Source organism: Schistocerca serialis, chromosome 1, assembly GCF_023864345.2.
Source record: "Schistocerca serialis cubense isolate TAMUIC-IGC-003099 chromosome 1, iqSchSeri2.2, whole genome shotgun sequence".
NCBI lineage: Eukaryota > Metazoa > Arthropoda > Insecta > Orthoptera > Acrididae > Schistocerca > Schistocerca serialis.
In genome coordinates, this window is record NC_064638.1 from 289855192 (window position 1) to 289868591 (window position 13400).

Below are 13400 nucleotides of genomic sequence, written 5' to 3' on the forward strand. Positions count from 1 at the left end.
TTGGCCAAAAGTTCAATGTGTACTAGTCTTTGTGTTGTGCTTATCTGCCACTCAACAGATCATCTTCAAGGTGAGTAGCAATCTATTCTTTCCAAAATTGCTAAAACTGAGTTAGATGGATACAACCATGAGGGGAATCTTTTACATTAAGAAGAAAAAATGTCAGCAGACATGTTAATATCAATAGAACAGGCTGAAGTTTTTACCTTTAAAATAAAATCCTCACTCACTCAAAATTGGTAAAGGAATGAGTGATACCTCTTCAGTGCTCTGTGACCAAACTTTCCGCAATAGCATAGGTTCTCATTTTACTTGTATTTTGTGTTTACTTCAAATTCTGGCACCAATGAGAATGAACTGCCTGAATGCATACTTTGGAAAAGAACAATGCATCTACAGAACCAAGTACAGAGCATAGTAGTGGTTCTAAACTTGAATGTGACATTAATTGTAGAAAGTGATTGTTGTGAGTGTGAAGCTGAGATTAATTCTTGTAATGGGGTTCCAACAAATGGCATGTGGTAGTGGAAAAAGGAGAATGAAAATTTTATTTCCATAGACAGTTTTGAATCCATAATTAATCTACAGCATGTGCACAAAAGTATCTGGTCTCCCTACTGAATGAGCTGTGTGCCTTCTGCTTTAAGTATCTTAGACAATGTAGTAAGTGCATGTAGATTATGTCAATAAGCCTCAACGCACATCACATTGAGGATCTTGGATGGTATCCACCAAATTTAAACAACGAAGAAGTAATACTTTCAAGATCAGTTGCAAGGCTGAGAAGTTTGATACAAACAGCACTGTGCAGGTAAATGGCTTATCATCCAGCGGCAGTGTAAGTTATGGTACTGGTGTTCACACAAATAACTTGCCATGTGATATCACGGAGGCCTCTTGGTACAGACTTCACGTGTGTGTGTGTGTGTGTGTGTGTGTGTGTGTGTGTATGCGCGTGTGCACATGCGCGGTGGGTACGTAGGTAGGTAGAGCAAACTACAGTGGAAGGTGTAATTGTTACTGTAATGACAATGAAATGAAGATGGGCAAGACAAGGAAGTTACTTATTGAATTTCTAGCCTTAAGAAAATATGAAGCTGATGTCCTAATGAAAACTGTGTAAATGACAATGCATGCAGCTGAACCCCACAGTAACATGGAGAAATCTGTGGATGTCAAATGGTTAACGGCCGAAATGCCACTATGTTGCAAATTATCTTTAAAAAAAATTGTCAAAATACATTTAACAATGATATTAGTCTGCAGCTATCTACTTAATTTGTTTCCCCTGTTTGTGTAGATTCGCACCAACAAGGGAATGGTCCAATAAGACACATCGATGCCTACCCTGAAATTTTTTACACAGGAAGAAGACAACGAAAGAAATACACGACCAAAATTTTAGCTGCTAAGAGGCACTGCAAGTATTTTGTAAAAAATGTGGAAGTTACACATTTTTGCCTCACAAAGAACAGCTTATAACAGCGGGATGTACACCCCTAAACGCCTAGCGTGTGACTCAGCGAATCACTCGCGCAGCATTGTGTAGTGGAATTATCCGGAGTTCAAAGACAACAATTTTAAGCACCTAAAGCCTGGTATACAACGGAGCGAATGGAAGCAAACACATGCGAATGAGCATCTGCAGAAAATTCACTACCATTAACTTGTGTACGGGTAGAACCATTTATACCAGAGGAATGGGAGAGGGCATGTGGTAGCGAACATTACCTATGAACACCATGTTGTTAGTTTTTGGAGCTAATATTCGGCATACAGGATACAACTATATCTTGTTAGAGCCACAATGTGAAACTTTGCTATTGAGTGAGGATTATTTCACATGGTGCGTGCACTGTTCTCGATGGAGTATGCGAAATGGGACAGGGAAGAAAGAATTTAAGTGTCTCAATTTGTACGGAAGCATGACATGCGTGGAGATTGTATACTTTACATGGAACTGCATCTCTATCTCTCACTGGTCCAAAATTTTCCTTGTATGCTGGCTGCCATTTTTCCTCAGCTTCTCATTACCTATGAGGGTAAATTTATGAACAGAACACTAACTACCGACGTGGAGCATCATCTCAAGAGGTGACATAGCTAGCGTTTCCACTATGTGTGTAATGTGTAGTGGCAAAATGGTAGCTTCACGATCCAGAGAGCGTGGGATCAAATCCTGTTCAGACCACAACTTTTCCACCAATCACTTCTCACAGATGTTGGAGAGGCCACGAAAGACATGTGGTTCTTCCACACTTCTTTGGTGTGAAGTCATAAGCGAGTGACTGGTGTGAGATGGCTCTCTAAGTTTTTATATATTTTTTTAGGTTTCAGATACATATTTTAACAGTTTTTGTGATAATATTTGCTATATAAGTGACTTATTAGTGGTTTCTTCATTCACCTCTGCCTTTCTTGTGTTGTGACCTGATATTTATGAGAGTTTCATATTGAGCAACGTAACCTCTTACCTGTGTTTACATTCCGTGCTGACCAGTTGCAGCTGTCGCGGCGCGTCGAAAGCTAAGTACTAATTAATGGTTTGTGTATAGTGGTTTATTTAGGAACTTTAGTAGTCTTCAACCGGTGTTTTTTGTGTTTTCTGGTGAAATAATTTCAGAAGAACCTTTTGGGAACTGTTTTCAGCTTCGTTACTGTGTCATTAGACGTTTGATTCTCTTTCTGTATTAGTATTTTGATACATTCACATTTGTTGTTGATTAATACTGTTAATAATAGTAGTTACTTCCCTTGTAGAGTAAGTTTGTGATTATTGTAGTCAGGTTTTTAACATCATCTTATTGTAGTAGCGGAACTTAGAAAAAGTAAAATTTTATCACGAGTGAGAAGTGTGGGCTTTGCCGTAGGTTCGTGAGTAGTGGATTGTGGTGTGAGACTTGTTCGAAGTATTTTCACTGGAGGGAATGCAGTGGGGAAGCCAGTGGGCGTTCTGGTGAGATCCTCTCCTGGAACTGCAGGTTATGTAGCAAGAGTAAGTTGATACAGGAGCAGGAGTGTAAGATCTGTGCCCTTCAGGTGCAGCTGAAAAATGCACAGGAGGAGCTAGATAGGATGAGGAGGGAGAAGGGGGTTGGGGAACGGGAGCTGGCTGTTGGCAAGAGATCTGCTAGGAGAAGAAGATTTTCAGATAGTTTTACTATTGGTGTTTACAATAGATATGACCAACTGTTAGAGTCTAGTGGAGAGGAATCTCTAGTAGCTGTAGATGTAGGAAGTATGCAGCAGACCTCAATAGTTACGGTGGCTAGAACAGTTGCAAAGTCGAAGAGGAAGAAGAAGGTTTTGCTGTTAGGTAGTTCTCATGGCAGATGTGTAGGCCAGCAGTTGCAGGAAGTGCTGGGGAGTGAGTACCAGGTCACCAGCATTGTGAAGCCTAATGCAGGATTGGCTCAGGTGACTTAACATAGGGGGGTTATGTAGGGATTTTACTAAAGAGGATCAGGTAGTGATTGTGGGTGGGGCTGGTAATAGTATTGATAGGGATGGGGAGTATGACATAGATGGTGACCTGGAAAAGATAGCCACTCAGACTGGCAACACAAATATGCATTTCGTGGAACTGTTTCAGCACCAAGATCGGCCTCATCTTAATACAGCCGTCAGGCGTAATAACATGAGACTTGGGGGTGCGCTGATGACAGAAAGCATGGGTCACATTTCACTGGTGTCAGTGGAGTCTATCAGCAGGACGGGTTTCACTAGACATGGCCTGCACCTCAACAGGTATGGGAAGGGGAGGTTAGCAAAGCTTATAGGTGACATCATAGGTGGGGTTGGTGGGATCACTCATGGGAAAATTCCTGCAGTATTGGGTGTTAGAGCTGCACCTTTTTTAGACTGAAGTCAGCTGATAGGGAAGTCTCTCTAACAAAGGAACCACTTTTGACAAAGCTTAGGTATCCGAGTAATGAGGGAATTAGTATATTTCATCAAAATATACAAGGTATTAGAGATAAAGTTAGTGAACTGCTCATAGATGTTGACTCAGAAATTATTGGTATATCTGAACACTTCTTAAATAAGGAGATAATTCAGAGGCTTCCTTTACCAGGATACAGGTTGGCTGGCAGCTTTTCGAGGAGCTCTTTGCGGTGTGGGGGAGTAGCCATGTATGTGAAAAACGGCATCCCATTTGAGTCAATTGATGTTTCGAAGTACTGCACCGAAAAAGTGTTTGAATGTTGTGCAGGTGTGGTTAAATTTAATGGAGCTAAACTTCTAACTGTTGTTATTTATAGAACCCCAGACTTCGATTTCACAACATTTTTGCTAAAGCTAGAGGAGGTTCTTGATTCACTTTACAGGATATACAAAAAGTTAGTTATATGTGGTGACTTCAATATTAATTGTATAAGTGATTGTGCAAGGAAGAGGATGCTGGTAGACCACCTTACTTCATATAATCTTACGCAAACCGTATTCTTTCCAACGAGAGTGCAAGGGAACAGTAGAACAACCATAGACAACATTTTTGTTCATTCCTCATTACTAGAAGGGCATTCTGTTAGCAAAAAGGTGAATGGCCTTTCAGATCATGATGCACAAATTTTAACTCTAAAAGATTTTTGTGCTGCAACACGTGTTAAATATAGTCATCAGCTGTTTAGGAAAGCTGATCCAGTTGCTGTAGAGACCTTTGTAAACCTTATCAAGGAACAAGAGTGGCAAGATGTTTATAGCGCTGATACAGTAGACGATAAATATAATGCTTTTCTCAAGACTTTCTTCGTGCTCTTTGGAGGTTCAAAACAGGGTACTAGCACAAACAGGCAGCCTGGGTGGCTGACTAGAGGGATAAGAATATCTTGTAGAACGAAGTGGCAATTATATCAAAACGTTAGAAACAGTCAAAATCTAAATGCAGCAGCCCATTACAAAAAGGTGCTTAAAAATTTTATTAGGAAGGCAAAAAGTATGTGGTATGCAGACAGAATAGCTAAGTCTCAGGATAAAATTAAAACCATATGGTCAGTCGTAAAGGAAGTGGCTGGTCTGCAGAGACAGATTGAGGATATAGAATCAGTGCGTAGTGGGAATGTCCGTGTTACTGATAAGTCGCATATATGTACAGTATTTAATAATCACTTTCTGAATATAGCAGGTGAACTAAATAGAAATCTAGTCCCAACAGGGAATCATATAGCGCTCTTAGAAAAAAGTGTTCCGAGCCTGAAATGCTTCTCCATGATACTGACAAGAGGTAGATTGAGTTAATAATTAAATAACTAAAGACCAAGAACTCTCATGGATATGACGGGGTATTTAGCAGAATACTGAAGTATTGTTCTACGTATGTTAGCCCAGTACTTAGCCATATCTGTAATTTTTCCTTTAGGAGTGGTCGGTTTCCTGACTGATTAAAGTACTCGGTAGTGAAGCTACTTTATAAAAAGGGAGATATTGATAATGTTGACAATTTTAGACCTATTTCTGTGCCATCGGTGTTTGCTAAAGTTATCGAGAAGGTTGTATATACAAGGTTACTGGAGCATTTAAAATCACATAATTTGCTGTCAAATGTTCAGTTTGGTTTTACAAATGGTTTAACAACAACTGAAAATGCTATATTCTCTTTTCTCTGTGAGGTTTTGGACGGATTAAATAAATGGTTGCGAACGCTAGGTGTTTACTTTGATTTAACGAAGGCTTTTGACTGTGTTGACCACAAAATATTACTGCAGAAGTTGGACCATTATGGAGTAAGGGGAGTAGCTTACAATTGGTTCGCCTCTTACTTTAAGAACAGAAAGCAGAAGGTAATTCTCTACAATATTGAGAGTGGTAGTGATGTTCAGTCCCAATGGGGCACTGTTAAGTGGGGCGATCCCCAAGGGTCGGTGCTGGGGCCACTGCTGTTTCTTATTTATATAAATGATATGCCTTCTAGTATTACAGGTGATTCAAATATATTTCTGTTTGCTGATGACACCAGCTTGGTAGTGAAGGATGTTGTGTATAATATTGATACAGTATCAAATAATGTAGTTCATGAAATAAGTTCGTGGCATGCGGAAAATAATTTGATGCTAAATCACAGTAAGACTCAGTTTTTACAATTTCTAACTCACAATTCAACAAGAACCGATATTTTGATTAGACAGAATGGGCACATTATAAGCGAGACGGAACAGTTCAAGTTCCTAGACGTTCGGATAGATAGTAAGCTGTTGTGGAAAACCCATGTCCAGGATCTTGTTCAAAAACTAAATGCTGCTTTATTTACCATTAGAACAGTATCTGAAATAAGTGACACTTCAACACGAAAAGTAGTCTACTTCGCATATTTTCATACGTTTATGCCGTATGGTATTATTTTTTGGGGTAATTCTTCTGATTCAAAAAGGGTATTTTTGGCTCAGAAACGGGCTGTTCGAGCTATATGTAGTTCGAGAACGTCTTGCCGACCCCTATTCAATAGTCTGGGAATTCTGACATTGCCCTGACAGTATATATTTTCTTTAATGTCGTTTGTTGTTAGCAATATTAGCCTATTCCCAAGAGTTAGCAGCTTTTGCTCAGTTAATACTAGGCAGAAATCCAATCTGCATGTGGAATGCACTTCCTTGACACTTGTGCAGAAAGGAGTGCAGTATTCTGCTGCATCCATTTTCAATAAGCTACCACAAGAACTCAAAAATCTTAGCAGTAGCCCAAACTCTTTTAAGTCCAAACTGAAGAGTTTCCTCATGGCTCACTCCTATTCTGTCGAGGAGCTCCTGGAAGAGCTAAAAAATTAAGCAAATTCCAGTGTTACATTGTTGGTTTTCTTTATTTAAACTTACAACTTGTCACCTGAATATGTTTTTTTTATATTTCATTTTATCTGTTTCTAATATCATGTTATAATTTCATGTATTGACTCGTTCCATGACCATGGAGACTTCTCCTTAATTTGGTCCCACGGAACAATAAATAAATAAATTAAACTACTGGTCTTCATTTTCCAATTAGGTAACTGGAGAAGGTTGGGGACATGTAATTAGCTGCAGTGGCATCCAGTTGAAAGACCTGCAAGAGGCCTGCCGGGTACACCAGACAGAATTCTCTTTTGTTCGTGTTTGTTAGTTTGTCTGCTCCAGTGAAAACTTGGCTTAAACTACACAAACATTTTTTATGAATAACTTCATATTGACAGTTAAATTCTTACACAAGAAATTCTGATAAAAGTGGCTAGCAGAGAAAATAAAATCATGGCAGCGTCTGATGTCACAAATGACTTCCATCAATGAGAATTTGTAATTTGTTGAAATGAAATATGTCTTGCAGTACTACATTTTATAACAATTCCTGTAGGCCATTCCTTATAATAATGTTTGAATGTTGTGCATTTGGCTATCAGTGAAACAGCTCTTTCCCCGCAGTCATCACAAAAATGTGAAGTGTCTATTGAATGACAAAAACAAACAATTTTCTTACACCAGGCAAACCGGTCAAAGGAGAAATTGATGCAGCCAGGCACTTCGCAGTAACCACTAGCTTTATTTAGCCAAAACTGGATTGAGTCAGAAATAGTCCTGCCCATTGTTCTGCATATTGCACAGCATACCAGGCATACTTGATCAAATTCATAAATGGTGGCGAAGAAATCTGGTAATGCACACTGACTGGAACTTAAGAATACTGTTCCATTGATAAACCTGAAATGAGAGTGAGGTATTGGTAATTATGTTGTCTGATAATTTCCTGAAAAATGCTTTCCACTGTCGAAAAAATTATTTATTGAGAGGTTGAATCGCACTAGCAGTTCCAGACAGAATCCACATTACATCTACAGATTTTTCGTCATCCTATGCTAAAAGAGAGACCACGAATCCAACAAAAGCAATAAATTAATTTCTGCAGCTGGTAGGAATACATTTCGAATGAAATGTTGAAAATTATTCTTTCCCATTTTTCCAGATTTTGATATGTCAATTACAAGATTTTTGCAACTAAACAGTCCATTTTTTTATTTTTGGTCCTAGTAGTGTGACGCAGTAAAACACTCACACTTATCACTGGTATTATCATATATGAATGTGTCATCGCATTCATTTATTGGGCAACCGACTCCATCTTTCTTTTACCGCGAAATGATAAAGCGTGGTGTGCATGAAGTTCTTTCCTGGAAGCGGACTGATCAGCTTTATAAACAGCTGTTGCGGGGTAACAGCAAGTTTCATCTTTACATCAGCTATGAATTTCTCTATAGCATTGTCCATCACTGGCAGCTGCTCTACACGTTTACATGATGTAAACCTGGTAATTTTGCAACTTCCTATTCTGTACGATTTCTTGAACCTGCATAGCCAGGTCGACGAAGCCTGGAAATTAACAATGTTCACGTCAGACGCAATTCGGAGGGCCCTGTCTCATAGATCTCCATGGGTAATGGTGCATAGCCTCTCACGAACAGTTCTAACTCTTTCGGACAGTTTGTCATTCAGATGGTTTTGGGTTTCGATTTGGCGCATATTTCTTACATCATGTAAAGCAACCAATAATTTGTAATAGATGTTACTTGAGTGGTTAATTGAAGAGAGTAATAACCGTGTACTGTAGTGTCAGAGAAAATATCAACGAACGGTAACCTGAAATGTCCTTTACAAATTACGATCTGGTTGTGTCGTGTTTCCTGTTTACAAATGTACCGCTGATCTCGCATCCCCCCCCCCCCCCCCCCCCCCTCTCTCTCTCTCTCTCTCTCTCTCTCTCTCTCTCTCTCTCTCTCTCTCTGTGTGTGTGTGTGTGTGTGTGTGTGTGTGTGTGTGTGTGTGTGTGTGTGTGTGTGTGGGCGCGCGCGCGCCTAGTTGTGCATGTGCAGTTGTTACAACGCCAGTAGAGGTGTAACATTTCTACCGCTGCCTAGTGCGCTACGAATTTGGCACGTCATCTTTTTTTTAACACTTGCAATGCATCTTAGCAGCTAAAATTTTGACTATTTCTTTCATTGGCTTCTTCGTGCGTAAAAAAATTCAGCACAGGTTTTCACATGTCTTATAGGACCATTCCCTTTAAGTATCTAAGTCTGTTTACAAAAGATCTGTTTGAAAACCTGATACATAAGCAGTCAAGCAAACTATACAATAAGTGGGATCATGACAAATATTTCTTACACTCTTCTCTTACAATACCACCCAGTGTGAAGAGCTTTACAATAATTCTGTCCTGGAAACATACATTCCTCTTCTAAAATTTTCTTCCGCTATGTCATTCACTCAACCTCATACATTTGTCAATCCCCTTCACTAAATGTTTTGTGTCTCTATCAATAGTGAGATGAAGGTGTGAGTAATTTTTCTTGTTTATGTTCATGTAGGAAAATAGTTATCATTGTTATAATTATTAATATTATTACCATTTATTATTATAATTATATTTACATTATATATATAATAATTAATTAGTATTATTATGTCATTAATCAGTTAGTTACTCACACATTCTGTCAGCTTCAGTACAGTAGCACTGTACTTCTTGAAAAGGTCCTGTATTTGGTTTCCACAGTGGATACATTCATACTGGCACCTATCATTCTGCATCAGCTGGAAACATATTTTGTAAATTTTGCTTGGATTAAAAAATATGCTGTACTTCTTTGAGAAACTATTCAACAAGAGATAAATGCATCACAGTAAATAGAATATCATTATTTTATAAAAATTAATTTTTTGCATGCAGTATCAGAGGAATGAACACACACACACACACACACACACACACACACACACACACACACACAGTACAGCTCATGGAATTATTCAGCAAGCTTATTTATATGCCTGTCAGTAACACAATGATTCTACTATTCAGTAAATTATTACCTTTACTCGTAAATTATACTGTCTAACAAAAAAGTGAAGCAGCCAGAACAGGATGAAGAGGTGAGGGGGGGGGGGGGGGGAGGATGAGGGGGGGGGGGGGAGGATGAGGGGGGGGAGGATGAGGGGGGGAGGATGAGGGGGGGAGGATGAGGGGGGGGAGGATGAGGGGGGGAGGATGGGGGGGAGGATGGGGGGGGAGGATGGGGGGGGAGGATGGGGGGGGAGGAAACTAAATGAAGTTTCACAAGTTGAGAAGGTACAGGATGTGTTTTCAGTGATTACAATATCGAGTCAAACTAACAAGGAAATTGGCAGTATCATCCCATTTATCAGTAAGATGTTCCACCCCATCTGGCCTAGATGCAAGCACCGACGCAAGTGGGAAGGGTGTCAAAGCCATTGTAACCTCTCCTAAGACAAGCTGTCCCATAGCTGTTGTAAATGGCCCACGATATTCAGGATACCGGCACTGGGATCGGGTTGACACCTGACCTCGTTCCACACATGTTCTATCAGGGACAGCTTAGGGGATCCTGCAGGCCACAGGAGTATCTCACAATCACATCAAGAATTCATAGAGACATGTGCCATGTGTGTCCAAGCATTGTTATGTTAAAAATGGCATCATAATACTGTCACACGAGAGGTAACACATAAGGACACACGATGTCTGACACCAATTTGCAGTCAGAGTTCTTTCAAGCACTACCAGCCTCGAGCTGAGGTCATAACCGATGGCTTTCCACACAAGAACACCAGAAGTAACACTGCTGTGCCTCTGCAAAACAACGGAAGAATAGGACCTCTCCTCACGTCATCATCATACTCACTGACGACGGTCATCCAAGGTGGTGTAAAACTGGTTCATTGCCGAACACGGTGCAACACCATTCATCAGCAGTCCATGCTAACTGGTCATGGCACCACTCCAAACACAACCATTTGTGTTGTATTAATAGCAGCCTATGCACGGGACAGCAATATCATTCCTTGTTCTTGAGCTCCAGCTGCAGACATGAAGATGTTACAATGTGCTTAGCACACAATACAGGGATCCTCCCTTGTGAAAGTCAAACTTGGTCAACCAGAACCATGACAACAAGCATGCCTTCCTTCACATTCTGATGCAGCCCAACGTCGGGCCAGTGTGACATTTAAATGTTCCACAAATGTGAATACTGCAAGATTTGAATAGCCGGCCAAATAGAGACCCACAAAGAGTCCCCTTTCAGTCACTGTAAGATGCTGCTGATATAGTCGTACACAAATATTCGTTATGTCTGTGTCCTCTGCGCTCACTCAATGTCTGACGCTGTTCACACCACTTACACTGCGTCTCTCCCCCATGGATCATCAGGTACATTTTCTCCAGTGTTTTGGAAGAAATTAGCAATCTGATTTTTGCAATGTGTAGCTGGAGTTGGCTCAAACAAGTCCTGCTCAACATTTCCTTCATATGGCACCCAGCACTGACAAAATGTCAGTTTGTTTCCCATTACAGACATAATGAATTTTGAATTGGAGTTTTACGTTTCCAGTTGGTAGAATGGTCCCAAATTAATGTGTTTTTAGTTTTATCAATATGTACTAACAGGGACAGTAAAAGAAGAATAACCAGTATTCCAGCAGTGACGGAGCAGTATTTCCACATGGTAGTAGTACTCAGTGCAGGCCAGGGTAGTGCTGTCGCTGCTGGAGTACTGTTATTCTTTGTCTTTTACTGTCCCTGTTAATACACATCAATTAAACAAATATCACCCCAGATTAAGTTGGGACAGCTCTGCTGAATGGGCATGTAAAATTCCACTTTATAAATAACTTTTTGTTTGTAATGAGAAACAAAATGACACTCTCCACTGACACTAGGCATCACATGAAACCCTGGTAACGACTGTAAACACAAAAAATGCTAATGCTCTCTAGAGGCCTTACTACCTGTCACAGATACTTGCAACTTTAAATCACTTACACACTTGTTTATGTATCCATACGAAATTGCAATGCTCTATGAGTGATGATGAGACAAGCCTGTGGATAACTGCAATAGATGGCCCACGTGTATAGAGTACAGAGGATGCCAGTCCTCCAGCAGGTGTTGTAACATCTCCAAATCAAAAAACAAGGGCACAGTCTGGGTTTTACACAGGAAATCATTCATGACATGACTTGACAAAAAGACGAGGTGGTCAACTGCAGAATGGCATGCTCGAAATCAACACTATGCAGTGGTTAGTAAATTGTGAGACCCTAGCCACCATATCATCTGGGCATGAATCATATGTTCCATCACCTTCCAAACACAACTGGTGAGAGATACGGGGTGATAACTAGAAGGAATGTGTTTGTCCTTACCAGGCTTAGGTCTGTGTATGATAGTGGCTTCACACCAGCATCTGGGAAATGTGCCCTCTGCCCAGATGTGATTGTACTTATGAAGGAGAAAGTACTTGCCCACAACAGATAGGTTCTGCAATATCTGAATGTGAACGTTATCCAGCCCAGGGGCAGAGGATCGGGATGAAGTGACAGCATCATCTCGCTCCCTCATAGTAAAGGTGGCATTGTAACATTCAAAATTCTGGAAAGAGAAGGTATCGTATGAGCCTCCTCCACTCGTTTCAGATGGAGGAAGGCCTGATAGAGGGTGGAGCTTGAAATCGATGCAAAATAGCAGCCCAAGATGTTGGAGATAGCAGTAGGGTCTACTACGCCATCATCTGCTACGGTCAGGCCAGAAATTAGGGAATGGACCTTGGTCCCAGAGAGACATCAGAGGTTGGCCCACATGACTGAAGAGGGAGTGGAACTGTTAAAATAACTAGTAAACGAAATCCAGCTAGTTTTTTTGCCGTCCTGAAGAATATGACAGCTAAAAATGCAGGGAGCATGTCCCTGGGTGTGAATCACATTGCAGCATGCCTCAGTCCACGAAGGGAATGACACACAGCGCGGTAAAGAGGAAGTGAGAGGAACAGAACATTCGATGGCAGTAAGGATAATGTTTGTACAATATTCTACTTGGTCATCGCAACTAAGGAAATGATGTTCATTGAGGATCACCAGGGAGGAGTAAAGCCTCCAGTCGGCTTTAGAAAGCTGCCATTTGCTTGTGCAAATGGATAGCACACAAGATATGGTTGCTCGAATATGTGTCAGAGAGAAGAGACCACTTGAGACGATGGACAAGCTGAACAGTGCAGCAGGATAGGTCCAAATGGGAATAGGTGTGCGTGGGGTCAAAGGAATGTGGGTGCTCCTGTGTTAAGGCAGAGGAAGTTAAGTTGATTGACGAAGTTAGCCAAGAGAGCACCTCTCAGACATGTTCTGGGCGAGCCCCAAAAGGGGTGGTGCATATTAAAGTCGCCAAGCAGCAGAAATGTGTGAGGGAGTTGCCCAGTAAGCTGGGGGAAGCCTGATCTGGTGACACTGAATGACGGAGGGATGTAAATAGTACAAAGGGAAGATGTGAAGTGAGGAAGAAAAATGCAGACTGCAATAGCTTGAAGCCGGTAGTCAGGAAGACGGTTTGACTATGAATGTCATCCTGGATGAGCAGCATGACTACCCCATGAG

The 13400-nt window shown here is 40.8% G+C and overlaps 1 protein-coding gene across 4 annotated transcripts in view; it reads right to left on the bottom strand.

The window, feature by feature from the left end:
• The window catches only part of LOC126468642 (protein ARV1), a 71519-nt gene that overhangs the window by 30602 nt on the left and 27517 nt on the right, over window positions 1–13400 (bottom strand). For all 4 annotated transcript variants that reach the window (XM_050096567.1, XM_050096569.1, XM_050096566.1 and 1 more), the window contains exon 2: window positions 9444–9548. In XM_050096567.1, coding sequence (XP_049952524.1) covers window positions 9444–9545 — 102 coding nt within the window. In that variant the 5' untranslated portion in view covers window positions 9546–9548. The remainder of the gene's footprint in view (window positions 1–9443; window positions 9549–13400) is intronic.